The 16,125-nt window shown below is 42.1% G+C and overlaps 1 protein-coding gene across 7 annotated transcripts in view; it reads right to left on the bottom strand.

Annotated features, from left to right (window-relative positions):
• FAM168A (family with sequence similarity 168 member A) overlaps positions 1-16,125 on the bottom strand; it is a 234,313-nt gene that overhangs the window by 85,245 nt on the left and 132,943 nt on the right. For all 7 annotated transcript variants that reach the window (XM_033948535.1, XM_033948541.1, XM_033948542.1 and 4 more), the window contains one exon: positions 1,625-1,705. In XM_033948535.1, coding sequence (XP_033804426.1) covers positions 1,625-1,705 — 81 coding nt within the window. The remainder of the gene's footprint in view (positions 1-1,624; positions 1,706-16,125) is intronic.

Below are 16,125 nucleotides of genomic sequence, written 5' to 3'. Positions count from 1 at the left end.
CGCAATAGTGTTTTTTAGCGCAGGGAGCCTATGAGCGTCGAGAGCAGCGCTGGGCATTTAGCGCAGTTCCCTGCACTAAAAACTGCTATTGTGGTTTAATAAAAAGGAAGGGGGATATATTTGTCTATTTTTGTATGATTGTTACTGAGGTGACAATGCATAGAGTCATCTGCCTTGACCTCTTTGAAAAAAACCCAGAATAGGAATGATAATTAACATTTTCTCAGCGTATAGTGTGCTTTGTGTTTTTTAATTTTATTGTTGGTAGATCATTTTGACTTGGTCATTTTAAAGTAGCTCGCAAGCCCAAAAGCGTTGAAGCTGTGTATTTTTATTTTATCCCCCCTTTTACAAAACTGTGGAGCGTTTTTTAGCGCCAGCCGTGGTGGTAGCAGTTCTGATGCTCTGAAGTCTGAGTGTCAGAGCTGTTACCACCATGGCTAAAATCCACACTACAGTTTTGTAAAAGGGGGAGGGGTTAGTTTGTGATGACATATTCCATACTAGGCGAAGGTGTTTTCTGTGTTCTGTGTGTTCGAAAGACATGGTTTTCTGTTAGGATTGACGGTGTAGGATTGATCTGTGCTGGTCTGGCTTGTTTAGTTTTACAATGGGTGTATTGATGTACTGCTCACTGCAATATGTAAGATGCTGCCTTTTCCTAGGTACTCATGTGTGACGTGTGGCTTGTTACTAAAAATCATGTTTTTCGTACAGATGGGGGGGGGTGCCAAAAAATGATGGGCCCCGGGTGTTACATATGCTAGGTACGCCACTGTATATAAAGATACCAGAAAGCTGGCGAAGCAAAAACTTTAAGTAAATTGTTATTCTTCTAAGTTTTGAGTATTTAACCCTCCCACAATCTCACGGGCACTCGTCCTCCGCGCCTGCTCATAAATTTGTGGAGTATGTAACTTGTCGCTCATGCATATTTTTTTTTCCACACACCTCATCAATCCTTAGAGGGAACACTGCTCAGCACCCTTATTTTTTTATATTCCCTTCTAGTTCCCTAAGCTTAAGTACTGGTTTCTCTCCTCAGTCCACCCTTGCTTTCAAAACCTCTCTCTTGCTCTTCTAGTTATTTCCTCTTGCAATAAGCCAGACCTTCTGTTTTAATCTTCAGCTCCTGCCTGTTCTACCTGACTTCACAAATGCCACCATCTCTTGAGCGATCTGCTGTTAAATTCTCCTATTAACACCTCAATATTCTTGTCCCATGTGAGTGTCCCAATCCTATTACTAGGACTGTTAGTTTTTACCTATTGTATTGGTAACTTGTCTTAACTACTGATCTTTCATTCTTTATATTTTACTGTGCTGCACACCATCAGCATACTATAAAAAAAAAATAGGCAATGCTACTTCACTCATATGACCACTGTAAACAACGCACAAATTAACTATATTTACGAGTTTTTTCTTTGAAAATCATTATTGATCAATTGGAATGCTGCATGATGAAACAATTTTGTTTTTTCATTATTCCATCAAATAGCAGAAGAAAGCAAATGTGAACCATCATGTTTAATAAACTGAGAAGAGATATGCCAATTAGAATTAGAATTCAGTTTTCTGTAATTGTATCATAAAGAGTTCCTAGTTTAGAACATTAACTTACCTGGGGCATAGCCAGGGCTGCTGGTAGGATACATGTTAGGATTGTAGGCAGGGGCAGTAGGTGGATACCCAGCAGGATACCCTACAGAGAAAACAGAAAAATTGCAAAGTCTGTCTTATGAAAAAGAATAAATGTTCCAGGGAAGAAAATGGAAAACAGTAGAAATTTGAAAACAGAAAAATTTAACTGGAAATATTGTGTTACAAATCACCAAACAAAGTTTCCATACACAAAGGATCTCTTCCTACCATTACATCTCCTTGTTCTGGAAACTGTGGAACTATTTACCGTATAATTCAAGATATAATAATTTAGTAAAGCCACTAGAGGTCTCTACTATTTACACTTTGATGATCTATCTAACACCTTCACTAATGAAATATTACTGCATATTAATACCTTAAATCTTCAACCAATAATTCATAGTCCAACTCATTCAGCCAGTCATACTCTTGATATGATCTTAATACCTAAAGCTGAACAATCAAATCAATCTAATCTTCAAATTCAACAGGTTCCCTGGTCGGATCACCATTTCATTTCCTTCAAAATATATCTCAATCAACAAACTACACATCTGCAATATAAACAAATTTCATACCGAGATTACAATAAACTTGAATTATCAAATTTTTCCTCACCTATGGATGTTGAAATTTCATACTCAAACACTAATACATTAGATGAAAAACTCAATTCTTGGAAACTGACTATACAATCCATATTAGACAAGTATGCACCACTAATCACTAAAACTATTTCACTCCGAAAAAAAAATAACCCTTGGTTTTCTAACGAACTCTTATTACTTAAAAAACAATTACGTTCTCTCGAAAGAAAATGGTGCAAAAACAAATCTATCAATAACTTAATAAAATTTAAGGACCATGCAAATTATTATAAATCCAAAATTAATTCTGCCAAATGTAAATATTATTCCTCAAAAATCTCAGAAACAAAAAATACATCAATTCTTTTCTCCATTCTAAAATCTATCTCTCCAATCTCACAAAAAAAAAAAAAATAAATAAAATTGTGAATACTCCATCAGCTCAAGAACTTGCGGATTTCTTTTGTACTAAAATTAATAAAATTCGAAACAAATTAGACAGTACATCAGCGAATAATAGTTCCAATTCCTCCAAAGAAGGAATGCTTCCTACAGCCAAATGTTCCACTTTCAAACTTCCATCAATTAAGGAGATAGAGCAACTCTTTCAGAGAGTTAACCTAAAGGGATCTTGCTCAGACTTTATCCCGCCTTTCATCTTAAAAATTTTTTTTTCATGTTTTGGTCCTTTTATACATTCTGTCATCACAAACAGCCTCAAATTTAGCTTTGTGCCTTCTTCATGGAAAACCGCAATCATTTTGCCTATAATAAAAGATCATACATCCAATTTGGCCGACCCATCAAACTATAGTCCAATAGCTACTCAGCCATTTCTAGCTAAACTAATGGAACGGATAGTATTTGAACAATTATCAGATTTTATAGAAGCAACCAACATCCTTCACCCAAACCAAACAGGGTTTAGGAGAAATCATTCAACAGAATATTCATTAATCGGACTCACCACTAATATACATTACTATCTTGACCATCACAGATCCATTATTCTTTTCTCTTTAGACCTGTCCGCCGCGTTTGATACTATTGATCACGAATTACTCCTTAATAGACTAAAATCCATCGGAATCTGTGATCAAATATTTGACTGGTTTAAATCATTTTTATCCAATCGCTCTTCGACAGTTACTTTCCATAACTCTAATTCTAAATCATACTCTCTTAATTATGGAATCCCACAAGGATCCATCTTATCACCATTATTATTCAATATTTTCTTATCTCCACTGCTAACACTATGCCAATCAATAGGATTTACCACTTTTAGTTATGCCGATGACATACAAATTATACACCCTATAGATCCTGAAAACAAAGAAGAAATACAACAAATTAATTTAAAACTTGAAAAAGTCCAACAATGGCTCACTACAAATATGTTGGCCCTCAATATCCAAAAAACTAAAGCTATGATATTCGCATGGAAACAAGGAATTAATTTGCAAATGCCCTTTACTCTTAACAATGTCTCTATAGAGATTGTATCCTCGTTAAAAATACTTGGTATCACTATTGATAACAATTTTTCCTACCATGAACATTTAAATAACATTGTTAAATCATGTTTTTATAGACTTCGATTGATTCGATCAATCTCAAAATTTTTAGAACCTAAATCGCTAAACATTCTACTTCATTCTTTGATCATTTCTAAACTTGACTATTGTAACTCTCTTTTCTTAAACATTACCCAAAAAGAAAAAAAAACACTTACAAATCATACAAAATACCGCCATTAAGCTCATCTATAAAGGAAAAAAATATGACCATGTGACTCCTTTCTTGATTAAATCACACTGGCTTCCTGTCAATCATTGGATTACCTATAAAATTCTATTGTTAACTTTCAAAACCTTAGATACCAATGAACCCCAATTCATAAACAAATTACTTATCCCCTATAATTCCTCACGTTCTTTGCGTTCAAACAACCACAAGCTTCTAACTATTCCTTCTTTAAAAATCATTGGAACCCGCCGTCAGGATATGTTTTCTGTAGTAGCACCTCAACTCTGGAACTCTTTACCCTTACACTTAAGAGAAATAAATAACTTAAACGATTTCAAAAAGAATTTAAAATGCTTTTTATTTAAAGACGCTTTTAACATTTAAAATTAATTATGTGCTCTTTTTAAATATCAAGATCCGTGATATTATTGAATTATTATTTTAGTATATAATTGTTAAGTTAAAATTTCTGTAATTTTATGATCTTTGTACCTCATAACATATAATTCGTAATTTTATATTTTACTAACATGTTTTATCCTTTTTTTTTTTTTTTTTTTAAACTTAATGTATAAATTGTTAAATTTTTAATATTTTATGTTATTTACTGTTTTAATATTATGTTTATTTACAAACTGTAACTCGCTTAGAAATAATTTAATTAAGCGATTAATCAAATATAAATAAAACTTGGAAAACTTGGAGAGGACTCTTTACACAGTACTATTAAGATAGTGGAAAACACAGAAACAAACATCGATTATGCAAAAAGGGCAAACAAAGCTATCATTGAAATCAAGAAACTATACTCATAACAAAACATAAAATGTCAAAATATTTACAATATCATACCAGAAGTTGTGTGGGAATAAATTTCAAATCATCTTTAAATACCATTTAGTCAAAGACTACACACAATATTTATATATAAACTGATGAACATCGATGAACATTTTGAGAGAAACGAACTTCTGAAAACCAGCCAACATGGTTTCTGCAGGGGAAGATCGTGCCTGACTAACTTACTGCACTTCTTCGAAGGAATTAACAAACAGATGGACAGAGGAGACCCCATAGACATCGTATACCTAGATTTCCAGAAAGCCTTTGACAAGGTGCCTCATGAACGTCTACTCCGGAAACTGAAGAACCATGGGGTGGACGGAGACGTGCATAGATGGATCAGAAACTGGTTAGAAGGTAGGAAACAGAGGGTAGGGGTGAAGGGCCACTACTCAGACTGGAGAAAGGTCACGAGTGGTGTCCCGCAGGGCTCGGGGCTCGGGCCGCTGCTATTTAATATATTCATAAATGATCTAGAAACAGGGACGAAGTGTGAGATAATAAAATTTGCAGACGACACCAAACTATTTAGTGGAGCTCGGACAAAGGAGGACTGCAAAGAATTGCAAAGGGACTTTGACAAACTAGGGGAATGGGCAGAGAGATGGCAGATGAAATTCAATGTTGAGAAGTGTAAAGTATTGCATGTGGGAAGCAAAAACCCGAGGTATAATTATGCGATGGGAGGGATGTTTTTGAATGAGAGTACCCAAGAAAGGGACTTGGGGGTGATACAATGAAGCCGACAGGACAGTGCGCAGCTGCCGCTAAGAGAGCGTATAGAATGCTAGGTATAATCAAGAAAGGTATTACAACCAGAACGAAAGAAGTTATCCTGCCGCTGTATCGGGCAATGGTGCGTCCACATCTTGAGTACTGCGTCCAGTATTGGTCACCGTACCTTAAGAAGGATATGACATTACTCGAGAGTTCAGAGGAGAGCGACACGACTGATTAAGGGGATGGAAAGCCTTTCATATGCTGAGAGATTGGAAAAACTGGGACTCTTTTCCCTGGAAAAGAGAAGATTAAGAGGGGATATGATAGAGACTTACAAGATCATGAAGGGCATAGAGAGAGTAGAGAAGGACAGATTCTTCAAACTTTCAGAAAATAAAAAAACAAGAGGGCATTCGGAAAAGTTGAAAGGGGGCAAATTCAAAACAAATGCTAGGAAGTTTTTCTTTACACAATGTGTGGTGGACACCTGGAATAATTTACCACTATATATAAGAGAAGTTAAAGATCTTAATAAATTCAAAACCATTTTAAAAACTTTTTTATTTAAAGACGCTTTTAACATTTAAAAACGCATTATATTTAATTTTCTATTTTTAAAATTACTTTTTATCCTATTTTCACATTCCCTTTCCGCATGTTTTTTCCTGCCCCCTCTTCTTCTTCTTTAGATTATGAAAAAGATTAAATATTGTAACTATTCCCTCCCGTTTTCTTTCCTCCCTTATGTATCATGTCAGTCTGTTTTGTCTGTTTGTATTAGAACCCAACTTATTGTAATACTTCTAAAATTCTATTTATTTTAAATAAATTGTTCATCGCTTAGTTTGTAATAAGCGATCAATCAAATATTAATAAACTTGGAAACTTGGACATTATAGGTAAGAGTACGGTACTGGGGTTCAAGAAAGGATTGGACAAATTCCTGCTGGAAAAGGGGATAGAGGGGTATAGATAGAAATTTACTGCACAGGTCCTGGACCTGTTGGGCCGCCGCGTGAGTGGACTAGAGAGCTGCACGGGAACGGGGATGACGGGAATCCCGCGGGACACGCGGGGATCCCGCGGGTTCCCCCTTTGGGTCACGGGGATCCCGTGGGGACGCCCCCTAGGGTCGCGGGGATCCCGTGGGGACGCCCCCTAGGGTCGCGGGATTCCCGTGGGGACGCCTCCGAGGGTAGCGGGGTTCCTGCGGGGTTGGATCACAGCGGGGTTGGTCGAGCCGCGAGGGTAGTCTCCTTCTCCTTACCTGCCCTGTCGCAGCACACATCCGAACGGAAATCTTCCCGATGTCAGCGCTGACGTCGGAGGGAGGGCTTAAGCAAAGCCCTCCCTTCCTCCGACGTCAGCGCTGACATCAGGAAGACTTCCGGTCGGCTGTGTGCGGCTGCGGCAGGGCAGGTAGGAAGAAGGCAATGGCGAACGAAAGAGGGGGGAGGGGGCGGTCCGCCCCGAAGAATGTGCACAGCCGGTCAGGTCCCCCGATCGACCGACAACAGGCCCGGCCGACAAACCTCCCTGCCCTGTAGCCGCGAATCTAAATTACCTCTTACAGCAGCTTCACTACTCCAGCTGCTGTAAGAAGGTAATTTAGTTTCGCGGCTACAGGACAGGGAGATTTGTCTGACCGGGCCTGTTCTGTTGTCGGTCGGGTGCAAAAGCGCCACAAAGGTGGAGGCAGGGAGGGAGGAAAGGTGGAGTGGAAAAGAAAAGACGCTTAAGGGGGGAGAAGGCCGCTGAAAGTACTGGGGAAGACAAAGGGGTGGAAAAGAACGCTGAAAGGACATGGGGTAAACGGGAGGAAGGGGGGGGGGAAGGACCCTGAAAGCACTGGGGAAGACAAAGGGGTGGAGAATGCCACTGAAAGGACATGGGGAAGACAGAGGGGGGAGAAGGCCGCTGAAAGGACATGGGGAAGGCAGAGAGGGGAGAAGGATGCTGCCTGAAAGGACATGGGAAAGATGGTGGGGGAGAAGGACACTGAAAGGAAATGGGGAAGAGGGAATGGGAAGAAGACGCTGGCAGGGAAGAAGACAGAGGTGCCAGACTATGGGGGGAGTGGAGGGAAAAAGATGGGTGCCAGACCAATTTGGGAGGGGGGAGAAAGGGAGAGGCACAGTAACAGAGCAAATGGAAGACGCAGAAGGAAGAGAGACAGTGGATGGAAGGAACTGAATGAGAACATGAGGAAAGCAGAAACCAGGCAATAAAGGTAGGAAAAATTTTTTTTTTTTTTTTTTTTTTTTGCTTAAGGATAAAGTAGTATATTAGTTGTGTTGATAAAAATTTATAAACATTAGAGGCTCTGGTAGAAACCCGTTTACAAAGTATGTATTCTTCCCAATTAATATTTCCAAATTAATAAAGTCTTTTTGCTTATTTTTAAATGGGTTTCTACCAGAGCCTTTAATTCAGTAGCATAATTAAATGAAATAACTATTTCTGTAGTTTATAGGGACAGGTGGGGATGTAGGGGGATTCCTCGCGGGGACGGGCGGGGACGGAGGGGATTCCTCGCGAAGACGGGTGGGGACGGAGGGGATTCCTCGCGGGGACGGGTGGGGACGGAGGGATTCCTCGCGGGGACGGGTGGGGACGGAGGGATTCCTCACGGGGACGGGTGGGGACGGGTGGGACTTTGGCGGGGACGGGTGGGGACGGGTGGGATTTCTGTCCCCGCGCAACTCTCTAGAGTGGACTGCTGGGCGCGATGGACCTCAGGTCTGACCCAGCAGAGGCATTTCTTATGTTCTTATGTTATGTTCTTATGGAAATTAATAAACTGGAAACACTATCAGACAAAACTTCCTACTTATATGATTTGAAACAGTACAGAATTACATTGCATACATACATTTATTTAACATATTTAAAATTTTATATCCATTCAACCAAATTGTGCTTCCAATCGCTGCCTCGCTGGCCAAGAACGTCCTCTCCGACGTCAGAATTGACGTCGGAAAGACTTCCTGTCGGCTTTAGTAGCTGCAGCATGAGCATGGCGGTAAGAGCAGGGGAAAAGGAAGGAGGCTTTTTTTTTGAGTGGCAGAGAGGCAGCAGGCTGGCTTTGGCTAGGGAGGGAGAAAGGCTAGGGAGGGAGAAAGGTAGGCAGGCAGGATTCGGGGGTGGGGGTGGGACAAAGTGTGGAAGGCAGTGAGAGGGACATAGGAAGGAGGCACTAGGGGCACTCAAGACATGGGAAGGAAGCACTGGGGGCACTAAAGACAGGAAGGGGCACTAAGGACATGGGAAGGAGGCACTGGGGGCACTAAAGACATGGGGAGGAGGCACTGAGGGCACTAAAGACAGGAAGGAGGCACTGGGGCACTAAAGACATGGGAAGGAGGCACTGGGGGCACTAAAGACAGGAAAGGGCACTAAGGACATGGGAAGGAGGCACTGGGGGCACTAAAGACATGGGAAGGAGGCACCGGGGGCACTAAGGACATAGGAAGGAAAGAGGGAGGGAATAGAAAGGGACAATTCTTGGGCCTGAGTGCAAAAAGAAAGAAATGAAAGAAAAGATACACAGACAGAAGGAAACGCAACCAGAGACTCATGAAATCAATCACCAGACAGCAAAGGTAGGAAAAATGATTTTATTTTCAATTTAGTGATCAAAATGTGTCAGTTTTGAGAAGTTATATCTGCTGTCTATATTTTGCACTATATTTGTCTATTTTTCTATAGTTACTGAGGTGACCGAGCTTGCGGAGATGGGACGGAAACAGGGTTTTAAAATTTTAGTCCTAGTAGTTTGCCGGTCCACAAAATAATTCTTTTATTTCTGCCGGTTCATGGGTGTAAAAAGGTTGAAAAACACTAATGTAGAGTATGCCGGCTTTCTTTTTCGCCCAGCCGCATGCGTTCAAAAAGCCGCGCTTGCGCGGCTGCTCGAGTTGATCAATCTTCTCCTCTCTTACAAGTTCCTGTTTCCGGTTGCATCAGAGGAGAATATTGAACAAATGAGCACCCGCACGTGTGGCTGGGCGAAAAAGAAAGCCGGCATACTCTACATCTAAGGTGAGATGGAGGGAGAGAGATGGCGGAACACTGCAATCGGTCGGGTGTCTGCTGTTTTTGTATCACTGCCTGCCTGCGCTCACGTTCCAGATCCTCCTGCATTTTTTATGTGCACAATTGACCTGATTCGAGCTATAGGTGAACATGGGGGACACGTCATTGCAAGGGAGGACAAGTCAATTGATTTATTTTATGTTCTGTTTTTACTACAGGGCAGAGGCACTGAAACAGATTCTCAGTGCAGTAGTAGTAGTGGCAGGACTCTCTTCTGTCTTCATGGTGTTTCGCAGTACTGAGGCTTATATGGATGCTGCGGGGACGGGGACGGGGCGGTGAATGGGATGGCAGTGGCGGTGACGGGGCGGTGAATGGGATGGCGGTGACGGGGCGGTGAAGGGAACGGCGGTGACGGGGTGGTGCAGAGTATGGTGGGCCGGGGACGGTGCAGTGACGGGGACAGATTTTTTCCCCGTGTCATTCTCTAGCCTGCAACCCCCCTGAAGGCATGCATCCCCCCTGAAGGCCTGCCTGCCTGTCCCCTCCTTGAAGGTCTGTCCCCCCTGAAGGCCTGCACCTCCCCCTGAAGGCCTGTCTCCCCCTTAAAGGCCTGTCTCCCCCCCTTGAAGGCATGCATCCCACCACTGAAGGCCTGCCTGTCCCCCCCCCCTTAAAAGCCTGCATCTTACTCCTGAAGGCCTGCCTGCCTGTCCCCCCTGAAGGCCTGTCCCACCGCCCACCCCGAAGGACTGCTCACCACCCCCACCCCCACCCCAGAAATCCTACGTGTTCCCCCTGGCCTCCCACTGGTGTCCGGCTTACCCCCTGGCTTCCCCAAACCGTTTACCTTTGAGGAGCAGCCTGCAGACAAGATTGCGGTGCTAGCGTTCTTTGCACTGCTTTGGAGCTGTTTCTTCTGCTGCAGTTCCGCCCCTCCTCTGTCATCAGAGGCAGGATCGCAGCGGAGGAAACAGCTCAGAAGCAGTGCAAAGATCGCTAGCACCGCGATCTTGTCTGCAGGCTGCTACTATAAGGCAAATGGTGCAGAGAGGCCAGGGGGGGGAAGCGGGAAGCTGGGGGGGAAGCCAACAGCAGCACTTCCTGACTTACCCTCCCCCCTCGCCCTCTAAAGGAGGTGCGGCAGCAGCCGGCCAGCAAGAGCAGCGCTGCCGCTCCTGCTTTAGGGGGCGAGGGTCAGCCGAATCGGGAAGCTGATTTTTTTTAAATTTTGAATCGATTCAATTCGATTCACCCGAAGTGAATCGGTGAACCGGGCAGCACTAGCACCTGGTGCACTTCTTGAAACCTGCTAATGTCCGGGACATTCAGTTTGAAAAAAACCACCTCAGCCAAATCAAAGGAGAAAAGCTGAGGCGTAAAAAGTAGGCCCCACCGTTGAAGCCTGAAGGCAATGAGAAAAAAGAAAGAGAAGGGTTAAAAAATATTTTTTAGAAGGAAAGACTGAAAAAATAAGAAAAGTAAAAAAATAAAAATACACATAAGCGGGAAGGCAAAGCAAAAAATTATACCAAACATTCAATGATGCGACTTTCCAGCTCCATGAACTGAACTGAGAAGCCGCATGCCTACGTCAGGCGGGAAGGCGAATGCGCGGTGTGGTCGGTCACAAACTTTCTAAAGTTCTTAAAGTGGTGATGCACTTGGGACCTTCTGTAAGGGGAATCTGTGGATGACGTCACCCACATGTGAGAGAATATGCTGCCTGCTTGTCCTGGGATAATAAGTATTCCTGCTTGTTATCTGAAAGAGTGTAGGATTCCATTTCATAGTCTGAGTAAAAAGTGAGAAAGAACACACATGCAGGCGTTTTCTAGGTTGAGGGTTCATGCTGGTGGGATGGAAAGTCTTCTCTCAGCTTGCAATCTTAGAGGCAGGTTAAGGATATGTGTTGATAATTTTCTTGACATGTAGGCTGGGTCCATATTCTCAAAGCATTTGAAGGCTAGTGTCAGGGTTTTAAAGCGATTTTGAATTGTCAGCCAGTGTACAGCAGCTAGCTGGAGTGATAGTGTCGCAGATGTTCAGGTTTTTGAGTAGGTGAATTGCTGTATTTTGGACATGTTGTAGTCATAGTAGATTCTTTGATGACAACTCTATGAATAATGAGTTGCAACAGTCTATGCAGGATAGGACAAAGGCGTAGAATAGTCATGTAAATTCATCATTGGAGAAGTATATTCAATTTTTCCAAAGTTGGCGTAGGTAGAAAAAAAGATGTTGACACTATCTGGGAGACATGACTCGCAAGCGATTGATCAGAGTCAAGTATAATTCCAAGGCTGCATACTTGGTCTTTAGCTACTAGGATTGTGTTGTCCCAGGAAAAGGAAGTATTTCTGTTTTGGATGCATTTAAAAGTAGTATTTTTTATGGTCATTCAATCTTTGATTTCAGATAGGCAGCGTTGCAGTTTTATGATTTGGGTGTCTCGGTTCTTTCCCAGTGGAAGGTAGAGTTGGATATCATCTGCATAGGAGTGAATTTTAATGTCAGTTCGAGGCGATATCGAGTACCGGTCTAACATACAAGATGAAAAGCAGCTGTGATAATAACGTGCCTTGAGGTATGGCATAATCAAGTGGTTTTGTTTATGACATGCCTGACCCTAGTAATACCCTCTGGGACCTTTTGTCCAGGAAGTAGGTGAACCAGCGCAATACAGCCTGGATTAAGAGGAGGGTGTGGTCAATGGTATTGACGACGGCACTTAGATCTAGGAGAACGGGCTATACATCTTCTCCTTTGTCCAAGAATTTCCAACAGTCGTTGATGTCTATTAAGACTTGTTTCAGTACTGTGTAGTTTTTTTTAACCCTGATTGGTAGATGGACAGTGCTTTTTGGTTATCCATATAATCTTGCAGGATGACTTTTTCCAGGAACTTCGATAAGAATGGGAGATTTGAGACTGGTCTAAAATTGCTTGTTTGGTTTCTTTAGGACAGGTCAAACCATAGCCAGTTTCCAGCTGAACGCTACCACTCCGGATCATAGAAATTAATTGATTAAAGCAGCGTCTCTCAAACTTTATCGAGCCGGGGCACACTAAAGGTAGTGCACAGACGTCAACATGATGGCATCATGTGCATGCGTGACATCATCACGTCAACATCAATGCATATGCAGAGGCCCTCCAGACAGGTCCTGAAATGCCAGTAGGGCATGCCAGCAGGGAAATCTAACAAATATCAACTGAGTACCCCAACCATAGACCTTCCAAGCTCCACCCTAGACCCACCCAAACTCTTCCCCAGATCCCACCCCCTTTACTAATTGTAATGCAATTTTTTCCATTCATTTTTCATATACAGTACATACAATATACACAGCAGATATAAATTCTCAAAACTGACACATTTTATCACTACATTGAAAATAAAATCATTTTCCCTACCTTTGTTGTCTGGTGACTTAATTTTTCTGTGCTTTTAACTATGTTTCCAGTGCCTTCTTATCCACTGACTGTTTATCTCTCCTTCTTCACTTTCTGCCTTGCATCCATCTTTGGCATTAACTTAACATTCAATTTTTCTGCTTTCTTCTCAAAATCTACTTTTCTATGTCTTACCTTCCCTTCCTCTCTCTCTCTCCCCGTTTCCATAGTCTGACATCTCTCTCCTTTCCTCCTTTCCCCCAGTAGTCCAACATCTTCCCTCCCTTCTCTCAATGGTCCAACATTTCTCTCCTTCCTTTCCCCCTTTCCAGTCTGGCATCTCTCTCCTCTCCTTCCCATAATCTGGCATCTCTCTCTACGACACCTACTATTATTATTTCTATAATGCTACCAGACACCCTTCCTTCCCTTCTATTCCCTGGTCTGGTACTCCCTTCCTTTAGTCATCTCTCCTTCCCCCCTCCAGTGTAACATTTTTCTCTCCCTTCCTCCTTTCTATCCCCTGCAGTCCATCTCCCTTCTCTTCCTCCTTTCTAGCCCCACTCCCAGTCCAACATTTCTCCCTCCTTTCCAACATTTCTTTCTTTCTTCCTCCTGCATGCTTCTTCTCCTCCGGTCCTCCTTTCCTCCCCTAACCAACATCTCTCTCTCTCCATAAGTCCAACTTTTCACTCTCTGCCCTCTCCTCCTTCTCCCTGAGTGTGACATTTCTCCTTCCTTCCTTTGTGTCCTCCCCTACCATCTTGCCCTCTCCATGAGTCCAACCCTTTCTGCCTCTTACATACTTTCTCACTCTCTCTTTGCCTCTTCCCTCGAGTGACATCCTTGGTTGGCTATAAGGTTGTATATGTTACTGCATTTACTAATAAACAAAGCCTGCATCTTGTACATTGTCTGCAAACTGAAATGAATACCCATGTGCTTTCCTGTTTTCATATGTAAACCGCTTACGGACCCCTTATGGGAAGGTGACATATAAGCCAAAATAGAAACAGAAATAGTGTTGGGCTGGTAGATAACTGAATTTAAGAGCAAATTTAAAATAATTGGAATGATATATTTTAAATGAAGAAAATGCATTTTGCATTTTATTGATACTTTAATTTTTAAATTAGAAAGCAATCATCCTACTCATTATTTTCTCACTGAAATAGGAAAGTGCGCATTCTGGCTATAAAGACTGAATTACAATTAGAGAACTGAAAGAAAGCACTATTGCCTCAGAGGAGTATAGAAAAAACATTAAGAATGGGCGAAATAATTAAAAAGACATGTAGATAAGTTAGGAGTAAATACTTGTATCTATGCTAATTCCTATAACCAATACTATAGAAGTTCTATATTTGAGGTAGAGGACTATGGAAAAACTGTGGAAAATTGGATTACAACACTGACTAAAGTAGAATATGGATAAAACAAGATTTATGCCGATACATCCTTCTTAACAAAAGGCATATCATATCAAAATGTACCTCTCCCCCCTTTTATAAAGCTGCATGGCAATGTCTCCAAAGCCCTTTAAATCCCTATGGGCTTTGGGGCTGTTACCACAGTGGCACACGCTAAACGGCTTTGTAAAAGAGGCAGGCCCTTAATCAGCAGTAAGTCTTTCTTAGAAACATCAATGAAACTTTTAGGTGTAGTGCTAGATTTCACCTTATCATTTGAAAACTAGATTTCTGCCTTATCAAAAAAGATTTTCTTTGGTACAAGACGCCTAGTAAATTGATCAGTATAAAATGGTTGTACAGGCTTTAATTATTAGCCAGTTGGATTATTGAAATACAGTATTTTGTCTGCAGGATATGCAGATCTGTTGCTAAAGAGACTACAGACATTGCAGAATACGGCACTGAGATAGATTGTATTCAGCAGGAAAGTACGATAGGGTAGCACCTTTGTACATTAGAGCTCACTGGATACCAAAGTAGATGTGTATCATTTTTGACGTTTGTACAATGAACATAAGAACATAAGCAGTGCCTCTGCCGGGTCAGACCACAGGTCCATCCCGCCCAGCAGTCCGCCCCCGCGGTGGCCCAACAGGTCATGACCTGCCTGAATCACCAGAAGGGGCCCCCTTGCCCCCTAGGTTTCTCATCGAAGTCCTATCTTCCCATCAAAGTCCTAACCCTCCGGCCTTGCACCTGCACGACCTGGTGAGCTGTCTATACTTATGCAACACCCCAGCACCTCCCTCAGTACCCCACGATCCCCTTGTCCCTCAGGAATCCGTCCAATCCCTGTTTGAATCCCTGAACTGTACTCTGCCGGATCACTTCCTCCGGGAGCGCATTCCATATGTCCACGACCCTTTGGGTGAAGAAAAACTTCCTTGCATTTGATTTGAACCTATCCCCCTTCAGTTTCTCTGAGTGCCCCCTCGTACCTGTCGTCCCTTTTAGTCTGAAGAACCTTTCCCTGTCCACCCTCTCTATGCCCCTAAGTATTTTGAAGGTCTCTATCATATCCCCCCTGAGCCTCCTCTTTTCCAGAGAGAAGAGCCCCAGCTTATCCAGCCTCTCGGCGTATGGGCAGTTTTCCAGCCCTCTTACCAGTTTCGTTGCTCTCCTTTGGTCTCTCTCAAGTACTGCCATGTCCTTCTTGAGGTCTCTAGGAATCTTTATGGTTAGCTTCCACAGTACATGATAATGATTGTGTCCTTTCCATCATCACAAGGTATATTGCAGTCAGGGAATCAAATGCTATTATATTTCCCTGCTGGAAAAAGTTTTCCGATTTTGATATTTACTTTTTTTTATCAAGCCACAGAAATGTGGAATGATTTTCCTGAGAATATTAGAACATCTGTTGATTATCTGCAATTTAGGAAACACTTAAAAAGTTGGCTAGTTCATTATTCAGTAAAAAGATCTTGTAGAACTTTGTCCAAATATATTGCCTTTTGAAGACATATGGTCTAGATAGAAATGAGATGGTCCATCATTCACATAATTGAAACACCAGATATTTCTTCATTGGGAATTAAAAGGTTTTTAATATGAGACGGCAAGATAAGTGCTCCAACGCTCATAAGAATTCTATGAGTGTTGGAGCATTTTCCATGCCAGCTTGTGCAACAAATTTCTAAGCGCAGCTTGAAAAAAGGGGCCTTTAGTATGTTATT

Source organism: Geotrypetes seraphini, chromosome 6 (assembly GCF_902459505.1).
Source record: "Geotrypetes seraphini chromosome 6, aGeoSer1.1, whole genome shotgun sequence".
Taxonomy (NCBI): Eukaryota; Metazoa; Chordata; class Amphibia; order Gymnophiona; family Dermophiidae; genus Geotrypetes; species Geotrypetes seraphini.
The sequence above is the reverse complement of the archived record's forward strand: the minus strand, read 5'-3'. Positions and strand labels throughout refer to the sequence as shown.